General features: G+C 37.6%; 1 protein-coding gene across 4 annotated transcripts in view; it reads left to right on the top strand.

Annotated features, from left to right (window-relative positions):
* LRP6 (LDL receptor related protein 6) overlaps positions 1-24,289 on the top strand; it is a 178,694-nt gene that overhangs the window by 127,804 nt on the left and 26,601 nt on the right. For all 4 annotated transcript variants that reach the window (XM_005890037.2, XM_005890036.3, XM_070371106.1 and 1 more), the window contains 8 exons: positions 566-855; positions 2,349-2,575; positions 5,070-5,254; positions 5,892-6,218; positions 12,429-12,631; positions 14,697-14,908; positions 15,749-15,939; positions 23,441-23,650. In XM_005890037.2, the coding sequence (XP_005890099.1) occupies positions 566-855; positions 2,349-2,575; positions 5,070-5,254; positions 5,892-6,218; positions 12,429-12,631; positions 14,697-14,908; positions 15,749-15,939; positions 23,441-23,650 (1,845 nt within the window). The remainder of the gene's footprint in view (positions 1-565; positions 856-2,348; positions 2,576-5,069; positions 5,255-5,891; positions 6,219-12,428; positions 12,632-14,696; positions 14,909-15,748; positions 15,940-23,440; positions 23,651-24,289) is intronic.

The following is a 24,289-nucleotide window of genomic DNA, read 5'->3' as shown; positions in this document are numbered from 1 at the left end:
CCATAAGGGTGGTGTCATCTGCATATCTGAGGTTATTGATATTTTTCCTGGCAATCTTGATTCCAGCTTGTGCTTCCTCCAGCCCAGCGTTTCTCGTGATGTACTCTGCATATAAGTTAAGTAAGTAGGGTGACAATATACAGCCTTGATGTACTCCTTTTCCTATTTGGAACCAGTCTGTTGTTCCATGTCCAGTTCTGACTGTTGCTTCCTGCCCTGCTCCATTTTCAGCTTGGGCCAATTCACCGCTCCTGGGAGGTCACCATACTGCCACCAACTTAGTCAGACACCCAGTCAGCCTAGTGTAGCTCCAGTCAGAACTCCTGGGCTGAAACCATCCTGCTTAGCCTCTGGTGTAGCTGGGACTGCAGGCCTGCACCACTGTGCCTGGTCTTTTATTCCCTGTTAATCCTCATAATGCTTGTTTGTGAGATTAGAATTGAAACTCTAGATTGGGGAGCAAATATAATCCTATGTCTTTGTCAAACAAATGCTTGGTCATTTAAATTGAAAATGTGTTGATTATGTCGATTGTGTGTCCTTTTATAATGAATTTGTATTTTAGGTTCCAACCCCTGCGCTGAGGATAATGGGGGATGTAGCCATCTCTGCCTCTATAGACCCCAGGGCCTTCGCTGTGCCTGTCCCATTGGCTTTGAACTCATCAGTGACATGAAGACCTGCATTGTCCCAGAGGCTTTCCTTCTGTTTTCACGAAGAGCTGACATCAGGAGAATTTCTTTGGAAACTAATAATAATAACGTGGCCATTCCACTCACTGGTGTCAAAGAAGCTTCTGCTTTGGATTTTGACGTGACAGACAACCGGATTTACTGGACTGACATATCACTCAAGGTTAGCCAGAGAATTGGAATATTAAAACTGAGGACTAATGGGGAGAGCTTCAAGAATTTCTGAGTCTTCATGCTGTTACAGCTTCCTTCATACTTAATAGGCAAGAGTTCAACAAAAAACCCTTAACATTTTAAAGGAAACCAAGGAGAAGGTCCATTCAGTATTTTCTTAAGTATCTCTAGTGTTTTTAGTGCAAGATAGTTTGAGTATTCTAAATCTGCAAGACATAATCTTCCTCTGCTTCATTCTATTTGAATACATAAATGACATTTTCCTCAGCTAGAGAGTAATAAGCACTTGTATGCTTCACAAATGGCTTATAGAGACTTGACTCTTAGTTTATTAAAAAAAATTTTTTTGGCACCTGACTGAGGTAGAAAATGCCAATTATGAGTTATAGCATACCTTCTCTCCCCCACCCCTCCCATCCCTAGAATAAATATTGACAAGCTTACTGAGTCAGTAAGGAGGAGCTCTTGACCAGAAAATCTGGAGTATAATTCTTCCTTCTTCCAGATTCTTTTGGACCTGTTTTAGATAGCTTATGTAAAACTTTGTCTAATATGCAAAAATTGTATTAGAGCCAGAGTTAGACTGTAATGGTGGTCTGTAAAATCTGTTAAATGAATGAATGAATAAATGCTTTATTGTGTGGGCTTGTGAGTTTCCTCATCTTGAAAGCAGAAATAATGCCTATCTTGCAGGGCTTTTGTGAGCATTAAATGAGAAAATATATGTACACCAAGCACTTAGGATGGTAGTTTCCATGAAGTAGGAGCTATTATTAATAGCTTAAATTATGACTTTTAATTTTTAGGTGATTCATAGCCACAATGGTAATGATATGAGTAGTGTCATATGCATTTTATAAGGTATAAGGTTGTTGAGCTCTTCCTCAGTTGATGCAATGACTTTGCATACTCTCAAGCACCTTTAGGAAGCTGTATGTTTGTTAGTCGCTCAGTCGTGTCTGACTTTTTGCAACCTCATAGACTGTGGCCTGCCAGGCTCCTCTGTCCATGGAATTCTCCAGGCAGGAATGCTGGAGTGAGTTGCTGTTCTCTTCTTCAGGGGGTCTTCCCAACCCAGAGAGCGAACTTGGGCCACTTGCAATGCAGACAGATTTTTTACCATCTGAGCCACCAGGTTGGAAGTCAGGAAAGTGACTACCAGTTGAAAGTCTACAATACTCTGGTCACATCTTTTCACTTGATTACTAACAATAAGTTTTATAAGAATAGTCACTCCGCTATATTACTAGAATAAATTTCTGGTTCTTAAAACTTTGAAAAATTTCTCCCTGAATTGACAATAAAACTTGAGGTCGCAGTTGTGTTCATTGGAGGTTGACGTCATTTTTTTTTTTTTTTACTGTTCTCATAAAATATGTGAATTGTATTGAGAAACTGTGCCTTTGGCTCTTCTGTATCTTCCCTTAAAACCTTAGGGTGTTGTACCTAAGCCCTGTGATATTGTTAATCTTATTTCTGCAGACTATCAGCAGAGCCTTTATGAATGGCAGTGCCCTGGAACATGTGGTAGAATTTGGCTTAGATTATCCGGAAGGCATGGCTGTAGACTGGCTTGGGAAGAACTTGTACTGGGCAGACACAGGAACCAATCGAATTGAGGTGTCAAAGTTGGATGGGCAACACCGACAAGTTTTGGTGTGGAAAGACCTAGATAGTCCCAGAGCTCTTGCGTTGGACCCCGCTGAAGGGTAAACAGCTTTTCATATGCATTCTTTGCAACTGTATTGCGCATGGCTTAGTTAAGGATTGTATTCTTGATGTCTTTAAATCATGCTTATTAGGAAGCTGACAGGTAAATTATAGATAGGTTTTATCTTAAAATCGTTAGTTGAGATTTCACTGATTTAGAATTAACTTTTACTTCTGTCATTATTAGCATTAGGTGAATAAAAATTAGTGAAATGGGTTATTAGTTAAATATTAATGATTGTATTTATATGCTAAGTAGACAGCCTTTTGAAAGGTGTCGTGAAATCTATTTGCTTGCACTCTCTCCCAAGTTATACCAGATTCTAAACCTGTAAAAATAAACCCACTGAGATAATGTGTGCTAAGAAATAACTACATTAAAAAGCTCTACTTTAGAATGTTCATTAATTCAAAAATGGATAATTAGTTATTATAAACTTGGAGAAACTTTGATATTAAACAGTGAACTTTCTCATAAATTTATTTACAACGTGACATGTTTTTCAAAGATAGATGATCCTTCTTACATGATTTAACAAGTTTTAAAAAGAGATCTGTATAGTCAAGGCTACAGTCTTCCCAGTGGTCACGTATAGTCATGAGAGCTGGACTGTAAAGAAGGCAGAATGCCAAAGAATTGATGCCTTCAAACTCTGGTGCTGGAGAAGACTCCTGAAAGTCCCTTGGACAGCAAAGAGATCAAACCAGTCAATCTTAAGGGAAATCAACCCTGAAAACTCATTGGAAGGACTGATGCTGAAGCTGAAGCTCCAGTATTTTGGTCCCCTTATGCAAACAGCCGGCTCATTGGAAAAGTCCCTGATGCTGGGAAAGATTGTGGGCAGAAGGAGAGGAGAGTGTCAGAGGATGAGATGGCTGGATGGCATCACTGATGCAATGAACATGAACTTGGGCAAACTGTGGGAGATGGTGAGGGACTGGGAGGCCTGGTGTGCTGCAGTCCATGGGGTTGCAAAGAATCAGACACCACTGGACAACTGAACCACAATGAAAAAATCCATCATGTAAGAAAGCTGAATTTTGAAGAATAACTCCATTTTAAAAAGCAGAAGTTAACCTTGTAAACATACCAGCACATTGGACCATGGCCATATTGAAAAGTTGTTTCGCTGAATCAGTCAATTCCATGGTTAGCTTGCTGGCCATGTAGTTAGAAAGTCATACCAAAGGCACCATCTCCGTGCTGACATGTTGTGATTGGTTTATGGTGATTTTTACTCTAGCTATTAGTTACCAGACAGATAAATTTAGTAGTTGGGACAAAGGACTCTAGTTTACGTGGCTGCTGGCAGCTGTGACATTTCTCCCACAGTAGTTTTCTCTTTGGCTCTTGGGATGTACTCATGCCTGTTAGCTGACAAGTACAAATGCAAACAAAGCCCAAGACAACTTGAGTTTTCAGCAAAGTGTGTTTATACATTTCTACCAATTCAACCATCAGCCGATGGGCTGGTGAATGAATGTCTCCTTTGGGTAGTTGATGAGACCTGGCATGCGGAGAACTTTCCTAGACCCAGTATTCAAAGCGGCTTGAAATTAGCACTACTGGTTCAGTCCAAAAGACATTTGGCTGAGAATTACCTTCTAGTTCTAGCTCTGCCCTATGACTGGCTTGAAGACATTAGATCAGTTGCACTTCTTGTAGGGCCTTGTCCTCCTCATCTGCAGAAGTCTGTACTGTGCGGTTGCTCTACAGTTAATGTGAAAAACCCAAAAGAGTACATTCACAGGGGCTGTAGTAGTAGTGTTCATTGCTCAGCTGACACACTAAGGGGTGTGTGTGATTCAGTAGTATGTTACCTTGGACAGTGTGACCAAATGCATTTCAAACTTTCCTTTTAAACCTCAGCTCACAGTTGTTAAGTTGTACCTTTGATGTACTGCTGCAGCTTGGTTTTTGAGAGTGATTTACACAAATCAGAAAGTAAGTTTTAAAAATTTAAAATGAATTAACTTGTCTTCAGAAATACATGTATTTTGTTCTGAAGTGAGTCAAATTCTGAGACTAGCACTTTAATCCTTTGCTATCTTCTTGATATTAGTTTTATTTTATTTTATTTTTTTTTATACATCAGTGTCTCTTTTGCTGTCTCGTATACAGGGTTATCGTTACCATCTTTCTAAATTCCATATATATGCGTTAGTATACTGTATTTATGTTTTAGTTTTATAAATGCAAGTGCTGCAATAAGGAAACCATGGGTTTGTTTCCAATTCCTAGGTTTTGGATGGAACAGATTCATTGGAAACACTAAGGAAAGCTGACTCACTTCCTTTTAGGATATGAGAAAAAATATTTAGTTGAGACTGCCAATGTAATTGAAAAAAATTAATAGCTTTGATTTTGCTTTGCCAATTTCCTTGATTTAGTGTATATTTTCTTTAAATTGACTTAGTTACTATACATGAATATGATCATTTCTCCCAAATAATCAGAAGTAAAATGTTAAATATCCATTGGTTTGAATTTAGATTTATGTATTGGACCGAATGGGGTGGAAAACCTAAGATAGACAGAGCTGCCATGGACGGAAGTGAACGTACCACGCTGGTTCCCAATGTGGGGCGGGCAAACGGCCTGACCATTGACTATGCTAAAAGGAGGCTTTATTGGACAGACCTGGACACCAACTTAATAGAGTCTTCAAATATGCTTGGTAAGCTGTATTCTTCTGTTTTGTTCAGAGAGAGAATATATAATCCTTTCTGTGCAAAAATCAGTGGCTGCTGTTTACCATAGGTTAGATATGATACTGTTCATAAAACTTCATATGAATGTCTAGGTTCATCCTCTGTCTCACATTGTATCCTATTCATTAATAGTGGGCCAAGGACTTGTATTCATATCTCTTTAATATGTGGAAATTTCATTACTGTTGGGCTTATAATAAAATTTATAACTCCCTGGATATTTCTGAAGTGACTTTTTGTAGCAGTAGAATACAATATATACATTTCCATCTTTTTATGGAAGGAAAAAGAGTTGAACTGTAGACCTTTATGGAGGGAAAATAAGACCACAATCAAAATAGGCCATCTACATGAGTTTAAACAAACTCAGTGAGTTTTAGAACAAAAATTAGTTTGAGGTGTGGGGTCAGACTGTAGATAGATTGATTTCAGAAGACTTGTCTGGTTTAAGAATTGCTTTTGAAGGAATTTTTCTACTTTAAATTGCTTACAAAAGTAATGTTTTAAATGTTACCTTTTCTTTTTCTTTGCCAACAAGACTCTCACTTTGTCACATATTACATCTTTCTGCGTCTCCCCTGTCTGCTGCCTTTCTGAAAATAGGACTCAACCGTGAAGTTATAGCAGATGACTTGCCTCATCCTTTTGGCTTAACTCAGTACCAAGATTACATCTACTGGACGGACTGGAGCCGACGCAGCATTGAGCGTGCCAACAAAACCAGTGGCCAAAACCGCACCATCATTCAAGGCCACTTGGATTATGTGATGGACATCCTCGTGTTTCACTCCTCACGGCAGGCAGGATGGAACGAGTGTGCTTCCAGCAACGGGCACTGCTCCCACCTCTGCTTGGCTGTGCCAGTTGGAGGTTTCGTTTGTGGATGCCCTGCCCACTACTCTCTGAATGCTGACAACAGGACTTGCAGTGGTAAGCTGCATTGCCCCCTCAACGCAAACTAAAGTTAGAGAAGGAAGCAGACTTTTGAAAACACTGTAGTTCATATTCTTTCTAAAAGGAGAAGTTGTCAAAGTCCAGAGTTGATCATTTGTTTGTATAAAAGGGAAGGACTAAAAGTGAAAAAGTGCAAGTTTTTGTTACTTTTGTTCAGTGATAACTGGTTGATGTTATGGAAAAATTGATATTATAGGAAAAGTAAGTATTTTATCCTTGGGGATTAAATATGAATAGCAAAATTTGCATAGCTTCTTTGAGAGAACATGCATGTACGCTAGACATAATTCATATTTACTCATGGTGAAGGAAGGAAAGAACAGTACAAATAGTACAGCAAAGAGACTCTACAAAATATAATCTCCTTGTCCTTTGAAATTCGCAGAATAGGCGAAAGATGAAAAATGTAAGTGTGCAAGAGGCCAGGCTTATGAGTAAATGTAGCCAGTATGAAACAATAGTAAGTAGATGGGGAGGCAAGCTAGAGAGCACAGGCTCTGAACGCAGTGAGTGGTTGCCACCTTATTCTAGCTTACGGTAGCAGGTCGTCTCATCTAGCCATGAATCTGGGTTCACACGCACAAAGAGACACACACACACACTCTGCTTGGAACACCAGGACACAGTGTATAACAAAACATTGTTGGCTTGGGGAATCCTGATTTATGACTCACATGTATGTGAACGTTCTTTTGGATACATAAGAACAAATTAGAAATTGATAGATATGATAAAGAAATAGAGAATTAGATCAGGAAAAGTAGGTTTGTAGGAGAAAGGTAGGGTATGATTCACTATGTTAGAAGGTAACAATTGCTGTAGGATATTGGATATAATGAATGACTGAAATTACTTTATTCTGTGCCTGAAAGTATAGGAGGTCACATAGGCAAGGATTTAGTGTGTTCTCACACAAGGCTTAGTTCTGAAAAAGGAAGAACATCAGTTTATAGTTGAATGATTTGGAGTCTCTGTCACACATTAGTTTGTGTTTTGCTAAAGCAAGTCAGATTTTTTTTTTTAATGGTTTTTTTTTAATTTTATTTTTAAACTTTACATAATTGTATTAGTTTGTACCAGATTTTTTTTTAATTTAAATTTATTTATTTTAATTGGAGGCTAATTACTTTACAATATTGTATTGGTTTTGCCATACATCAACATGAATTTTAGTCAGGTTTATATTGATTTTCCTATGGGAGATAGAAACATTAAATAGGTAATTAGAGTAATCTCTAGCTCAGAGCAAAAGAAATGAAGTTAGGGGCATAAATTTTAGAAATGCCAGCATGTATTTAAAATGGGCACTTAGGGAGAAGGTGTATATCTGGCTGTCAGCAAACTTTTTCTTTAATGAGCCAGAGAGAATATGTAGGCTTCATGAAGCCTGTAGTCTCTCACACACCTCTTCAGCCCTGTCCACTGCGATGTGAAAGCAGCCACAGATGATGTGTTTTTAAAATTGGATCATTTCTGATAAACTTTTATAAAAACAGGCAGCAGGCCAGATTTACCTTGTGGGCTGTAGTTTGCCAGTTCCTGGTCTGGAGAAAAGAAGGGGTCTGGTAACCTCAGGAGCTGTGCTTGTGGAAGGGAAGTTCTCAGTAGACATTGTAGAGCAGCAGCCAGAGAGGCCAAAGGATACGACCCAGAAGGCAGGAGAAAAGATTGTTTCAGAGTAGGACTGTGTTGTGATTGCTGCTGAGAGGTTGAGTAAGGTGAGGCCTAAAATATCCACTGGATATTCAGGTGAGATGGTTGTTAATAATCCTGAAAGAACATAATTTCAGGAAAGTAACAGTGAAAGATGGAAATAGATCAACAAGTGAATGGAGCACAGAAGGGGGATAATAGTGTGTGTGTGTCATGTAGACTTTTTTTTAAAGGAGTTTGACTTTGGAAGGAGAAAATAGGGGTAGGAAGTGATGGAGGATGGAGATAGAAGAATATGGAAGGGCCTTTCGAGGTCATTGTTTGGGATGTTTATACCAGTGTGTTCTAGTTGGTAAGTGAAGGTTATGAGAAATCACTGCTGAGTATCCCTAGTGTCTGTCTTGGGCTGTTTCTGAGATGATTAGCAGTGTTTCCAGAGGCTTCCTGTCCATGTATTTTTTTTGTAACGTGTATTATTTAATATTTGTGCAGAGATGTATTAAATCCCAAAGGAGATTACAAGAGAAGTTTAACACAAAGTACTTGCCCTCAGAAAGTTTTCTAACGTTGTGTTGTTTACTCCTGGACCTGTGTTTCAAAAGCTAAATCAGATCTTGGCCTTTCTCTGCTCAAAATCTCCTATTTCACGGGGAGTGAAAACCTCGTTCTAATGACCTACAAGTTCCTGCACGATCTGTTCCTTCACAGCCTCCCCACTCCCTTGCTTCTCTGACTTCAGCTTTTACTGTTCTCTCTTTCTCTCCATGGCAGCTACACTAGCCTCAGTGCTCTTTTCACATGTGCCAGTTACTCCTACTTCAGGACTGTGGTACTGTGTAGTTCCTCTACTTGGAATGTTTTCCTGCAAATATTTGCATGCATATACTTCACTTCCATGTCTTGACTTAATCATGACCTCCCCAGAGAGACCTAATCTGCCCTATTTAAAGTTGCAAGTCCTCCTTCCACCCTATCTTGCGTTGCCAGTGCCCCTTACCTACAATTCTTCTTTTGCCCATGACTCTTAATCACTCTCCGGTATACTGTGTAACTCATTACTTATATACTATAGCATCTTTATTATGTTTATTACTTACTGTCTGTTTATTGAAATGTAAACTCCAGGAAGCAATTTTTTTTCCTGTTTTTTAACTGATGTATATTTAAGGTGCCTAAAATAGTTTTCGGCAAACAGTAGTCATTCAAGAAGTCATTGTTCAGTAGAAGAATGAAGAAGCAAGACAGGATTTGGAAAAACAGGTGCTTTTCCATTCAGCAGCTTTGTGACCTGGGAACAATTTCTTAACCTTTCTTTAAAAATTAGTTAACTATTGTTTGCTCACCTGTAAAGTGGAATAATTTGGGGGACTAGAAGACATCTGGTATGATGTGTGGCATGCTGGAGGTTCTAAGTAAATGCTTGTTTCTTTTTTTCCCCCAGTTCTTGGAAATAATTTTGTTTCCTTTCAGAATCATGGCTACAGGGCTCTCCTTAATGATGTCATCTCATGCTTTGTCTTCATTTGTTTACTCATGTATTCTTTCAGTGAATATTTACCGAACAGCTAATCCACACTGGGCATTATATGAGCCAATGAAGAATGTATTGCTGAATGAAACAGACATTAATCCCTGCCGTTGTGGAGGTTGTGTTCCATCGGGATAGATAATGAACTAAATAAGTAAACTATATCATGAGGTAGATGGAGATGAGTGTTATGGAGAAAATTATGAGCAGGAAAGGGTGAATAGGAGGATCTTGATGTTAAATAGGATCATGAGAGAAGTCCTGGCATAAAAGTGACACTGTGTCAGGAACTGAGGGAGGTGAGGAAATGAGCTGTGCTGGCTCTCTGGGAGAAGACCTGTCAAGCAGAGGGGAACAGCAAATACAGAGGCCCTGCGGGGAACATGTCTGGCATGTTGGAGAAACACCTGGGGGCCAGTGTCTCTGGAACAGAGTGTAAAGAGATTAAGTCAGAGAGGAAGCAGGAGGCCACATTGTATAATGCTGTGTTCAGTACTGAAGCAGTTGGCCTCTGTGGCAGCTTTGTGCAGATTGAGAAAAGGTGTTTCCTCTGGGCACATGCAGCTGCACAGGTGCTTGACTTGGCTACCCAAGTGTGGCCTGGACTTCAGTCCCTACTCGAGGCCTTTGGCACAGCTCAGAGATGGCACAGTCCAACATGGTGGGCTTGGGCTTTTCACTTACAATGTTCTTATACCAGAGTGGTACCTTTCTTTAAGCTTTGGGTGAACACTTGTGTCTTCGGAGGAGAGCGGAAAAGCTCCTGCCTGCATACACCTTCTCCTCCAGCTTCTGCATGTGGGAGTGCAACGCTGAGACAGCCCGACAGGACCGTTTTGAAAGCCTTCTGCAAGAGACGAGGGAGTGGTGGTTAGAGGTGATATAAATTAGCATGGGTTTAGGCTTACAAAACTGAATATCCTTTGTCCCTTTTGTAAATAAGTCAAAACATCAGCTTTCTCCTGGAACTATTTAGCCAACTGTAATTAATGTCACCCATAGACTTTTTGAAATGAGTATTTATTTGGAGCCATATTTGGCTTTGTCATCATCTATGTTTCACCTAATCGTGAAAGCTTATTAAAGATTAAAATTTGACTCAAAGAAAGAAAAAAACAGTACAAAGTGAAACATAACTCGGAGCCTAATATATATTTGATTAATTATTTCCCAGGCAGGAAAATTTGGCAGCTAAAACTATGGGGTCTTCTGAGTTTCATTGTATGTCTTAATATGCTATTTTGTTGGAAGCTTACTATTCAGGACCTTTTTTTTTTTTTCTATTTTCTTGATTTATAAGGAAGTAGTACTGCCAAAAAGTAATTCTTTTTTTTTTTAATGGGAGACTTGTTACCTACTCTGTTGTGACATGTATTTTTACTACTTAAGGTGTTGGTTCTACTAAAATTGCTGAAAGTTGTTAAATCAGTGTGCTGTGGACTCTACACAATGAAGAGTTCAGTGGGGTCACTGAAATATTTTCTAAATCTTCTGAGCTAGGTGTGGACTTTCAGCCAGTGGGGAACTTAAAGCATAATTTCAGGGTTGTGAATACCAAGTTTCTTTGTGAGAAGCAATGATTTCTTCAAGATTTAAGCTGATATACATTTGGGTGTAGGTGTAACATCAACCAGGGAACCACAAGTAAGGGCACTGTGAAGACTGGGGTTTAAAGGGAGATAAAGCAAGGAGTTCTGTTTTGGCCATTTATGTTTATATCCCTGATAAGGACAAAATTCTGCTGGATTTAGGTGATGACTGAGCAACAAGAGAAGAGAGTATAATTTGGGGATTTTTACATTTCTTTTAATGAAGATTTTTAAAAAGACTGTTAGACTTTGAAGTTTTGGTAGCTTTGTCAGATGGTGTTCTTTTCTGGATACTCTCCTCCATTAAAGATGACTGCATAGTAATCAGAGGCCTAGTCCCTGGGACAGGGAAGTGTTGTCTCGGCTGCATTCCCTGTTTTGTAGACTTCAGGCATCAACTAGTGTGTGACTTTTTTTTTTTTTTAATGGTTCTCTCTCCTTGCAACCATTACATCCCCACAATGTAAAACAAAGCCTATATTTCTACAACCCACGAGGGTTTGTTTCATTCCTACTAACATCACATTTATTGTTGCGACTACTGATAATAAGAAGCAATAGCTATTTTTACTTGACATTTATATAATGCCTTATAGTTTTTTTGTTCAGGTATTGTACAATTGGGGCTTCCCTGGTGGCTCAGTAGTAAAGAATCCTACTGCCAATGCTGGAGATGTGGGTCTAATCCCTGGATGAGGAAGATCCTCTGGAGAAGGAAATTGCAACCCACTCCAGTATTCTTGCCTGGAGAATCCCATGGAGAGGAGCCTGGCGGGCTATAGTCCTTGAGGTTGTAAAAGAGGCATGACTTCGTGACTAAACAACAACATTGTACAATTGACATAATACCTTACCTTTTAATTTTTACTTATGTTATAAAAGTCTTATAGCAACTCAGTGAGCAGGACAGCATAACTATAAACTTCTAGTTGAGTCAATTTCAATCCAAAGAGGTTGAAGGCTGTAGTTAAGATCAAGTGACTAAATTATGTGAGAACTGAGACTAAAACCACTCTTGAAGTCTCTTTTCTGACCTATGGAGACCCAGACTTCCTTTCACCCACAAGAATAGATGAGGGAGGAGTTAGGATTATTTACTTGGTAGGCAGGGGAATTTTGTTTGTCAAATGCTTCATTGAAATCAGGTGTCCTGTGCTGATGCCACTGTGGACATCGGACAGAGAAAAACTGGCTAGTTGGCTGTGTCATGGCATAAATTCATAACTGGTTTAGTAACCAGAGTGTGATCAGTGTTTCCTCTAAGAGTTCTGAAGGCATTCCAAAGGGCTTTGTCTCATACAAGTCTTCAACATACATGTCTGTTTTTTATGAGATACAGACAACAGGCCAATCAAATCTTTGAGTGATCCGAGACTTAGGATAACTGTTTCATATTTGCTTTTTTCTCTCTTTAAGCTCCAACTACTTTCCTGCTCTTCAGTCAGAAGAGTGCCATCAACCGCATGGTGATTGATGAACAGCAGAGCCCTGACATCATCCTTCCCATCCACAGCCTTCGGAATGTCCGGGCCATTGACTATGACCCCCTGGACAAGCAACTCTATTGGATTGATTCACGACAAAACATGATCCGAAAAGCACAAGAAGATGGCAGCCAGGTAATCCAGGGCTCAGTTCAAAATCCAGTTCTTCTGTGTAGTTATTGGACCACCCAACCATCCTATCATGACTCTGCGTGCGCGTGTGTGTGTGTGTGTAAAACTGGAATTCTGAACCTGGCAGCATTTTTTCTCTCCTAAATGATCTTTGAGTAAACAGTTGTTTGCTAGTGCTATTGAAATGAAGATGGTATTGTATTAAAATAACTTCTGCTCATATATTAGAATGACTTTGTCAGTACACCCATATCCATTTATATTCCATTTTATATTTTGTTTCGTTTACATGGAGTGTTGGAAACCTTGAAAGCAAATAGACCCTTGGTTCTAATCTCAGCTCTGTCACTCACTAGGATTCTTACGAATCTTTAGGTGAAAGGAATATAAAGCACATAGCCTACTATGTATTACACAGTAGGTTCTCTATGAGTAATAGTTCTTTTACTAGTAACTACTTAAAAGTTCCAGAGAATAGGAAACATAAAACACAATCTCAGTAAAATTAAAAGCATCTAAGATACGTTGTTATTAATCTAATGGTTTTTGGTTTTGTTTTTGTTTTGGTAAATATTACTTGGTGACTGTGGCATAGGAATGAAAATATTATCAACACATCTTATCTGTGCTTACATTCTAATCATGAGTCACACAACACTGTCCATAATTTGCTTTCTTTCTGTGTCCAAGCAGTATTACACCGGGATCACTATAAATAATTATTTGTCATCTTCCTTATAGCACTAATGTTGTTAGATTTTTAATGTATGAAAATTAGATTGCTAGTTTTTTTTTTTTAATATCTGATCTGACAAAAGAGCGAGGAGATAATGTATTTAGGTCTGCTGAGAGATAATTTAAGGTATAGTTATAGCTGTATATTACAGATGCAGTTTACACTGTATAGGTCAGGACTGATTGGCTGATAACCAGTTGATAGAAATTGTAACTGTTGTTATATAGCCAAAGATGTAGCAAATAAATCAGACAGCCTCATTAAGGAGTGTTACCTTGGAGATGCCGAGTAAATAAAATACCATTTATTCAGATAAAACAGATGAACATTGTCTGTTTTTTGTTTTTTAATTGTTTTGAGGGGGTAGATTTGCGGATTAGAGGACGTGACTGATAGATGTGGTTTGTAGCCCTGACTAACTGCTGTTGTCTCTAGAGCAGAGATTCTCAACTTACACACTGTTGACATTTTTGGCTGGATAATTCTGTGTGGGGGAGGTCTGACCTATACATCACATTTTAGCAAGGCTAAAGAATGTTTAGTAAGGCTTCCCTAACGGCTCAGCAGGTAAAGAATCCACCCGCAGTGCAGGAGACACAGATTCCATCCCTGGGTCAGGTAGATCCCCTGATGAGGGAAATGGCAATCCATTCTAGTATTCTTGCCTGTAAAACCCCATGGGCTTGAGAAGCCTGGCGGGCTATAGTCCAAAAGGATTGCAAAGAGTTGGACATGACTGACTAGGCCCGCATGCACTGGCCTCTGCCCCTTTAAAAGCCAGTTATACTCCCATAGGTGTAACAGTCAGAAATGTCTCCAGACATTGACCAGTGTCTCTGGTAGGTGGTGGTTTAGTTGCAAAGTCGTGTCCGACTCTTGCGACCCTGTAGACTAGACTGTAGCTTGCCAGGCTCCTCTGTCCATGGGATTCTCCAGACAAGAATACTGGAGTGGGTCGCCATTTTCTTCTCCAGGGGTACTTACAAATGCAGAATTGCTCCTGGTTGAGCACCACTGCTTTAGAGCTATTTCTAGAGTGTTCTTCTAGCCACAGCTGTCTTGAGTTTATAGGAAGCAGCTGCCACCTTCTCACTCCCATGTCTCATTAATGCACTGTCATGTTCTTAGAGCAACTAAAACAGCCTCTGTCTCTCTTCTGCTTTGTGTCATAATAACCAAGGGAACATTTCAAATGCTCACTAAGAAATGTCCCTTGGTATGTAAGAGTTCCACTCAGGTATGTGACCACATGCGTGTAAGTATTGTGAGTAATCTCAGGGCTGTCTGGCTTGGAGTCTCATGTTCTGTGTGTGTTTCTTTTTCCCTCCTTAGGGCTTTACTGTGGTTGTGAGCTCAGTTCCGAATCAAAACCTAGAAATCCAGCCCTATGACCTCAGCATTGATATTTATAGCCGCTACATCTATTGGACTTGCGAGGCCACCAATGTCATTAATGTAACGAGATTAGATGGGAGATCAATTGGAGTGGTGCTAAAGGGCGAGCAAGACAGACCTCGAGCCATTGTGGTAAACCCAGAAAAAGGGTATGTTACCAAGGGGGAATCTGAAACCCTCATCAGCCTTCCTATTTATCCCATTTATATTCTTGCTTTCTCTGTTTTTCTGCCTAGAATGTCTTTCATTAGGCACTGCTGCTTTATCTGTCATTTCTACCCATACCTCCAGAACTGTTGGAACTATGTCATCCTCCAATAATTTCCCCTTGATCTCCCCTGTGCTCCCCTCCCCCAAATGTGACGTCCTCCTCTCTTAGATGCCCGTTAGTCTATATCTGTGCCTCTTTAGTCCTTTCCAGTTTACCTTATACTTGATTATTTCCAGGCTTATATTTTCTTGGCTTTAGGTTCCTTTATGATAAGAACTAGTATGTCTTTAATACAGAGCTTTGCATTCAATTAATAGTACTTAATTGACATGAATGAGTGATAAGGAATTCAGCAAGGAAAGTAGCTTACTTCAGAAGAGTTACAGGAAAGAGATGAATTGAAGAAGTTAAATATAAGAAATAATTCACATATGACTTATTTTCAGTTATGAAATGGACTAGAAAAGAAATTTAAGTTTGTGTCCAAATCTGATTACTGCTGTTATCTTTTATTTATCGTATTATTCCAAAAGCATAAGTGTGCCTGTGTCTAACATTTTGTTTTATTAATTCCTGAAAGTTAACTCCCTAAGAACTTCTGTGCAACCTTTGTTACTATTTTTGAAATTAAGGAATGTATTCCATGATCTTTAAAAAATACTCTAAAACCTTAAAAACCTTAAAAAAAATGACTGCTTCCTTTTGTCTTAACAGAAATATTCTCATTTTGTGTGGTTTCTTGCTTTAGTAAACTTAGAGTTTCCTCCTTTCTTTTCAGGTATATGTATTTTACCAATCTTCAGGAAAGGTCTCCCAAAATTGAACGAGCTGCTTTAGATGGAACAGAACGAGAGGTCCTCTTTTTCAGTGGTTTAAGTAAACCAGTTGCTTTAGCTCTTGATAGCAGATTGGGCAAACTCTTCTGGGCTGATTCAGATCTCCGACGAATTGAAAGCAGTGATCTTTCAGGTACCCAAGAAATATTATTTCTGTTTCAATAATTGAGATGATTCACTGATAGCATTTGTATTTTCCTTCCGTTGTACACATTTCTTTACAGTTTTATTCGCTAAGAGTAGTCAGCAGCAAGTTGGTTGGGAAGCACTTTTTCTTTAACCATCAACATGCTTACTCCATCTGTTATCTAATAACTTGCCAATTTTCTTGATTTGGGCTCTGTAAATAGTATGTTTCTAATGCATCTCTTCTCTTTTTCTAATTCTTCCACTCTACTTTTCTTCTCATCATCTCTGGCCTGAATTTTAGCCTATGATTAGTCTCCTCCCTGTTGATTTTTCCTCCCTGGAAGTTTACACACTGTTCCTAAATTAATTTTCCAAAGCATGGTTTCTAATTATGTCACTGCCATACTGAAAAAACCCTCCAGGGTAGTCTCATAACCCAAAGAAAAAAGTCTGGTTGAATGCTTAAGTTGGTATTTGTCTTTCACAAACTCATCATAAATGCAAATGATCTTAACATTCCTGATGTGTTTTAATGAAATTAAATAATTTGTTGATCTTCAAATGTACTTTTTCATTTCTCTGCGACCCTCTGTTTATAATCACAGTTGTTCGCATACCCCCAGTTTCTGAAGTCCAAATACTCTGTGTGGCCTTACTGGTGATCAAGGAAATGAAATTAAAATAATACACTATAGGAGAGCCATAAAATATAAAGTTGATTATTCCCAGCATTGGCCAGAAAGGTAACAGCTGGCAAGCTCTCATATACTTTTGTGAAGTGAAATTGGTAGAACCTTTTCAGAGGGAAATGTGCTGGTGAATTTCCATTTTACAGAGCTGTTTTACAGACATACTGAACCAGTTGTACAGGGGTATGTGCTGAGCATTCTTTGTAATATGTACACAGAAATACATCTGAGTATATTAAATGTGTGAAATATTAGTCATTCAATAGATGAGATGTGTAGTGACATAGAAGGATGATTTTTTAAAATTAAGTGTGTAATAATGTTATTAAGATTTAGTTTTATTTAAAATTTAAAACTATATTATATATGTGTATATATACACACACACACACAGACACACACACACACACACACACAGACATATATATATGCACACACTATATACTATATATACTGGCAGATTGCCTCCAAAAATGCAATATATCCTATACACAGAGAGACATACATGTATATATATACACATACATTACACATATAATATATGTATATACTATTAATAAACATGTGTGTTTGTGTATTCCCTGAAAAATATGCAAGCAAATATATCTTGGGAAAGGTTTAAAAGTTTAGCATGCTAATATGTTAAGAGTATTTCTGTATCATTTAAAGTTTTATATATTGCAGTGTATTTGTAATTTTTCAAAAACTAAACAAGTTCTCTTTTCAGGTTCAAAAGACTCCCTTCCATTATGTCTTCTTTGATTCCAAACTGTCAGGCACACACCTTGCACAGTATATTCTTTCTTTAACTGATCACCTGTGTCTCTTATATCCCATCTCATTTGTTTAATAGTTACTTATATACATGTTTTAGCCCTTACTAATAAGTCAGTGGATTTTTTTCCCCTACTGTCCTTTTCTCTTTTTTCTTCATTTAGGATTTTTTTTTTTTTCAAATAGAGGTGATGCATGTTCTTTAGACAGTTTAGAAAATAAAAAAGAAGAAAATCCAAAACACTGTCATTATTGATACTGATACTTGAATGAATTAGCTTTCTTTTTTTCTATATTTTTTTTTGTTAGTTTCTCCACTCTTTTATTATGACATGGTTCTAACATACAGAAAGTACAGAATTTCTGCCATCCAACTTAGTCAAACCTTAGTGTTTGGCCATATTTGCTTTTGAACCTCCCTTCCTCCTCTCTTGAAAAAAGACATAGGGAGAATTTGAAGCTCTTGCGTCTCCTTCCCCAATTCTGTTTTCCTTCCTTTTTCTTAAGAGGCAGCTTCTGATGTGTTTCTTTGTCATGCATGGTTTGCTCTGTGTGTGTGTATTTTTTTTACTGTGTATACTGATACAAATTTAAGCCTTTTTACTTTTTAAACTTAATATAGTCTCATGTATTCTTTTGTCACTTGCCTTTTTCAAATATATCAGTTTTGAGATGATCCCTATTGATCCACAAATCTGTTAGTTATTTTGCTAAATAGTGGTTTCGTTGTATGATCATTCTACAGTTTCTCTATTTCTATTCTGCTATCTAAACTGCTGTTTCCAATTTTTTGCCATTAAAAGCAGTAGTCTAAACCTAGTAGTGGGATTGCCATGTAATGTGGTGTGTATATATTCAACTTGAATATATCTGTTCAGACTGCTCTCCAAAGTGATTGTATCAGTTTAAAATACCCTCCAGAAGTATATGAGTTTCTCCTTTAGTACTTGGTACTGTTAGACTTCTGAATTTTTACCAACCCAATCGTTTTAAAGGTATATCTGATTATTAATAAAATACAAACTTTTCTATTTGATATTGAAATTATTTTATTGGTCACTCATGTTCTGTGAATTGCAGTTCTTAGTTTTTGCCCATTTTTCTATTACTGATTTCTAGAAATTCTTTATTCAGTGTATTAATGCATTATTAAGTTACATACATATTCAGGGAGAATTGTTATGGTTAAAGAATTCAATCTTTTCATTTATGACTGGTGTATCTTTCCATTTAAAAGTCGTCTGTAATAATTTTTGGTACGTCTTTATACTTGCCTCTATAGAGAAAGATATGTTTTATATAAATCTTTGCTTGTGATTTACCTTTTCACTCTCCCAGTAGTGTCTTTAGATGAAAAGAAGTCATATTTTTAGTGTTGCACAGCTTATTAATTTTTCCCTGTACAATTAGTGCCTTTTATGTTATGTTTAAGAAATCTTTGCCTACTGCTTAGTTACAAAGATATTTTCTTGTGTTTTTTCCTAACTTTTTTTTGTTTAACTTGTCTTATTTTAGATCTCTAATCCATTTTGGAATTTATTCTTGTGTATGATGTGAGACAGGGGTTTAATTTTGTTTTCCATGTGACTGACTCAGTACCATCTCTTTTGAGAAGACCATTCTTCCCCTACTCTTCTTTCCTGTTACTTTTGTTGTAAATAAAGTGATTATATTTGTATGAGTTTATTTCTGGACCCTAATGTTCCCTGGGTCACCTTGTCTTTGTATTGTCTTAATTTATAGCAGATTTATCTAGCAGTGTATGTCCTTAGTATTTCTTACCTTGATTAGTATTACCTTAATATTTCGTACCAAAGATTACCTTGGCAGTTGTTGACACTTTGCATTTCCATATACATTTTAGAATCAGCCTCTTGAGTTTCCACCAAAAACAAAAACACCTAGTAGAATTCTGAGTGGCCTTGCTTTAAGATTATAGCAATTTAGGAAAAATTATCTTTATAATATTAGTCTTCTAAACCATGAACATGGTATATCCCTCCATATATTTAAAACTTTAATTTCCCTTAGTGTTTTGTAATTTTCTCTATCGAGGTTGCCTATCTTTCATTGGAGTTATTCTTTGGTATTTAATGCTTTTGAATGCTAGTGGTAAAGAATATTCTAAATAATTTAATATTTCATTTTCTGGCTGTGGCTAGAATACAGAAATACAGTTTTCCTTTTCCTCTCTTACCCTAGAGCATTGAGTTTGTTCCCAACCATCTTGCTAAATTATTAATAGAATTTTCTGTGTTATGGAATCATTTGTCTACAAATGAAGAAAGTTTTTTTCTTTTTCAGTCCTTTTTTCCTTGTGGCCTTACTACATTGACTGGGGATCACTCCCCGGCCCCCCCTCCAATACAATATTGAACAAAATAATAGAATCCCTAGGTATTTTTGTTTCATTTTGTATTTGCTTTCCATGATTTGAGGAGAAAGCATCCAATACTTCATGATTAGGTTTTTGCTAAGATTTTTCTGTAGGTAACTTTTAAAAATCAGATTAAGGAAGTTCTGTTCTTGGCAGAGGAACCAGAGATCAAATTGCCAACGTCTGTTGGATCATAGAAAAAACTCAAGAGAGTTCCAAAAAAACATCGCTTTATTGACTACACCAAAGTCTGTAACTGTGAATCACAACAAACTGGAAAATTTTTCAAGAGATGGAAATACCAGACCACTTACCTGCCTCCTAAGAAATCTGTATGCAGGTCAAGAAGCAACAGTTAGAACTGGACATGGAACAACAGACTGGTTCCAAATTGGGAAAGGAGTACGTCAAGACTGTATATTGTCACCCTGTTTATTTAATTTATATGCAGAGTACATCATGTGAAATGCTGGGCTGGATGAACCACAGGCTGGAATCAAGATTGCCAGGAGAAATATCAATAGCCTCAGAGATGCAGATGACACCCCTTATGCCAGAAAGTGAAGAGGAACTGAAGAGCCTCTTGATGAAAGTGAAAGAGGAGAGTGAAAAAGTTGGCTTAAAGCTCAACATTCAGAGAACTAAGATCATGGCATCTGGTCCCATCACTTCATGGCAAATAGATGGGGAAACAGTGACAGACTATTTTCTTGGACTCCAAAATCACTGCAGATGGTGACTGCGGCCATGAAAGATGCTTACTCCTTGGAAGAAAAGCTATGACCAACCCAGACAACTTACTCTGGTCAAAGCTATGATTTTTCCAGTAGTCATGTATGGATGTGAAAGTTGGACTCTAAAGAAAGCTGAGCGCTGAAGAATTGATACTTTTAAACTGTAGTATTGGAGAAGACTCTGGAGAGTCCCTTGGACTGCAAGGAGATCCAACCAGTCCATCCTAAAGAAAATCAGTCCTGAATATTCATTGGAAGGACTGATGCTGAAGCTGAAACTTCAATAATTTGGCCACCTGATGCGAAGAGCTGACTCTTTGGAAAAGACCCTGATGCTTGGAAAGATTGAAGGCAAAAGGAGAAGGGCATGACAGAGGATGAGATGGTTGGATGGCATCCCTGACTATGGACATGAGTTTGAGCAAGCTCCGGGAGTTGGTGATGGAGAGGGAAGCCTGACATGCTGTAGTCCATGGGGTTGCAAAGAGTTGGACACAACTGAGCGACTGAACTGAACTCTTGTTAGTTTTGTAGAATAAATCAAACTTGGTCTGATACATTATCCTTTTTTTATATTGCTGAATTTGATTTGGTTTTGTTTAAGATGTTTACATTTGTGTTCATGAGAAAGATTACCCCATGATTTTCCTTTCTTACTAATATAATGCACTTGTTGGAGTTTTGCCATCAAGGTTACATTGGCCTCATAAAAAGAAACATTTCCTTTTTTCCTGTTTTCTGAAAAAGGTTGATTTAATGTTGGTAGGGTTTTCTTCTTTTTTTTTTTTTAACCCCTTTTATATAGTCACAGATGAGCCTATACTTTTGTCATGGGTTATCTTTCTACCTGGAGTCTTTTATGCTAGAGTAGATTTAGTATATGCTTTAGTCTGTTGAATAAGTATGTTTTTTCATTGCTGGTTCCGGTGTTTTTTATCTGCTTTCAGAGTAGATCTTGGATCCTCCAGCAACACTGTTGACCTCTCCTCATTTTCCCCAGTTGTTCAGTTGAGGCCATCCTTACACTACCAACAACTCATCTTTTTTTTTTTTTTTTTCCCTAAATGATTCTTTCTGCTGCTGTTTTAAATTTAATTTTAATTTTTATTAAAATAATACATGTAAATGTGGAAATCAAGTGATTCCACTTGACTTGTAATAAAATCCAAGTTTACTGCTCTGCTCCTTCTTCCTGTTAGTCCTACTCTTAGAGGCATCTCTGATGGTTTAATCAAGAGTCATTTTAAAATATCTGATTTAAAACAGCTGCTTCTTGATGTTTAAATTTTAGACATCACAATTTGACTTTTTTTGGTGGAAGACGAGGATTTGTTGTCTTAAACCATATATCACTAAAATACCCATATATCACTAAAATACCCATATGAACTTTTCTGTCATCCACCCAGCTAAAAAATTATCCCATTCAACTTTAAAACTATGATTTTTTTAAAAAAATTAAATCATAATTTTAAGCTCATAATTATTTGTTATTTATGGGTATGGAAATATAGCCATCACCTTCATTTCTTTCTGCAGCTTTTTTCCTCTCTGAAATTATTCTTGTCTAATTTAAATATTGTTTCATTATATGCAGATGCAGCAACGAGTCCATCTTCTCCTTCTTCTTCTTCTTTTTTTTTTCTGTTTCACTGAAGACATACCTCTTTATCATTCTGTTTCAGTCAGTCTGGATTGGCTTGCTCTAGGCCAGCCTCCTTTCACTGTTATTCTGGGGATATACTTGCTAGTCTTTGTGCTGAACCTGCTGTTTCCTAGTTTCTGTTTCTTTGGTTCATTCCTTTTCCCTGAGAGATTGCATACTCTACTAGCTACTTGAAAAGAGGTTCATAGGAAATTAATATTCTAGATCTGTTGCTTGTCTCTTATCCAGCTTGTAAATTTTATATTGCTTTTCTACTCTTATGTCCTATTTTTCCTTATGCCTACTTATGCCTTAATTGTTCACTGTCATTTTAGTAGATTTTTAGGAGGGCGCGTAAGTAGACTTGTATATAACTCTCCTTGGATCTGAGTGTTGACTTAGTGCCTTCTCATATGTATGTCTCCACCTTTCTCCATTGATTAAGCCTAGCTTTATGCTTGGCTCTTTCCTGGAACTTCCCCTGATATTTCCAGAGTATTAAGCTAGTATCTTTCTTTGATTGAACTCATCAATGAACAACCAGGGAAAAGTTCTGTAGATATTTGAAGGATGACTAGGAGGAAGAGGGAACGAATGGATGTATGTTTTCTATTTGAATGAGGGCGAAGCAACTGGGGTGGTGAGGAGTGGGGCACAGATTTCAGCATATGGTGTGAAAAAACTTTCTCATAGTTCATTAACAGAATTGGTTGCCTTTCCAGAATCTGGCTGGCTTTGTGTCTGGGGTATTTTAGAAATACTTATTTTGAGGCGAAGCTTGAACCAGGTAATGTATGAGTCTTTTCCAGTGTTCTGAGTGGCTGAGTAAGTGAGGCTGTTGTTCTCCACAGATGCCTTGAGTGTGCTCAGCAGGTGTGGGTGGCCAACAACACAAAGTGCTCTGCGTACCATCACTGCTTCATATAGAGAAGCATTGTTTTGTATGTTTTATGTATTAGAAATCCTCATAAGATTTAATTGGAAAAAAATGGACTGGTTTAAAAAATTTTTTTTGGAAATGGCTCTAAAGTTCTTTTCTACATTTCTGTGAACTCAGTATTTAGTGTGTATTGGACACTTATTTGCTCTTGATTGCACTTAAATGTCTAGTCTGTTATCTGGTATGTATATATCTTTTCTTCTGAGAAAAATTTTTAAGTTTTTTGCTGAAGAGCTTATATTTTCCTTCTCAGTACTTCAGAATCTTAACGGGTTTTCAGTCAATAGCTGTTGAATGTATGACTTGACCACATGAATCATTTCTGTTGAACATTCTCCTTTCCAAGGGGCCAACCGAATAGTATTAGAAGACACCAACATTCTACAGCCTGTGGGACTGACTGTGTTTGAAAACTGGCTGTACTGGATCGATAAGCAGCAGCAAATGATTGAAAAAATTGACATGACAGGTCGAGAGGGTAGAACCAAAGTCCAGGCTCGAATTGCCCAGCTTAGTGACATTCACGCGGTAAAGGAGCTGAATCTTCAGGAATATAGTAAGTGCTGATGATGTATTGCTAGTCCCAAGATTCATGTTTGTTATTAGAAGGGACAAAAATTAAGATGTTGTGTGTCTTCTATTTTAAGATTTTCATACACTTGTAGTTTTGCCGTTTTTAAAAAGTCTTCATGTCTTTAAAACCTTAGACTCGCCTGGAAATTTTTTCATATTAAACTTGTTTTCCCTATAAAACAAGAGTTAGAGAAAGAAACGGTGTGTCTCCTTTTCAAAAATCTCCCCACCCAGGAACAGCAAGGACTTGCTTTTCATGTTTTCTCTTTCTCTCCTTCAACGTTTCAAGAATACTGGTGTAAAGCCTGTATTAATATTTCTTTTGTTTCACGTACATCCCCATGGTTTCAACAGAAGCAGAAGTTAACATTTATATAATGATGAATATAGTTATGAAAATAAACCTATTCTTTGGCAAAAACAAAACAAACTAAAAATTAGTGTATAAACTTAGAGAAGACTATGCTTAATAAGTGCTTGCTTTTTCCCCTTTTGGTTAAGTTTTTCAATTCACAGCTTAGGAAAGTGGCCATAAATTATTGAAAACTTAAAAATGACTAGTCATCTTGGCTTAGTTAATATGTGTTCATATAATACTATTAACTCTATTAATATAGTATTA

Source organism: Bos mutus, chromosome 5 (assembly GCF_027580195.1).
Source record: "Bos mutus isolate GX-2022 chromosome 5, NWIPB_WYAK_1.1, whole genome shotgun sequence".
NCBI lineage: Eukaryota > Metazoa > Chordata > Mammalia > Artiodactyla > Bovidae > Bos > Bos mutus.
The sequence above is the reverse complement of the archived record's forward strand: the minus strand, read 5'-3'. Positions and strand labels throughout refer to the sequence as shown.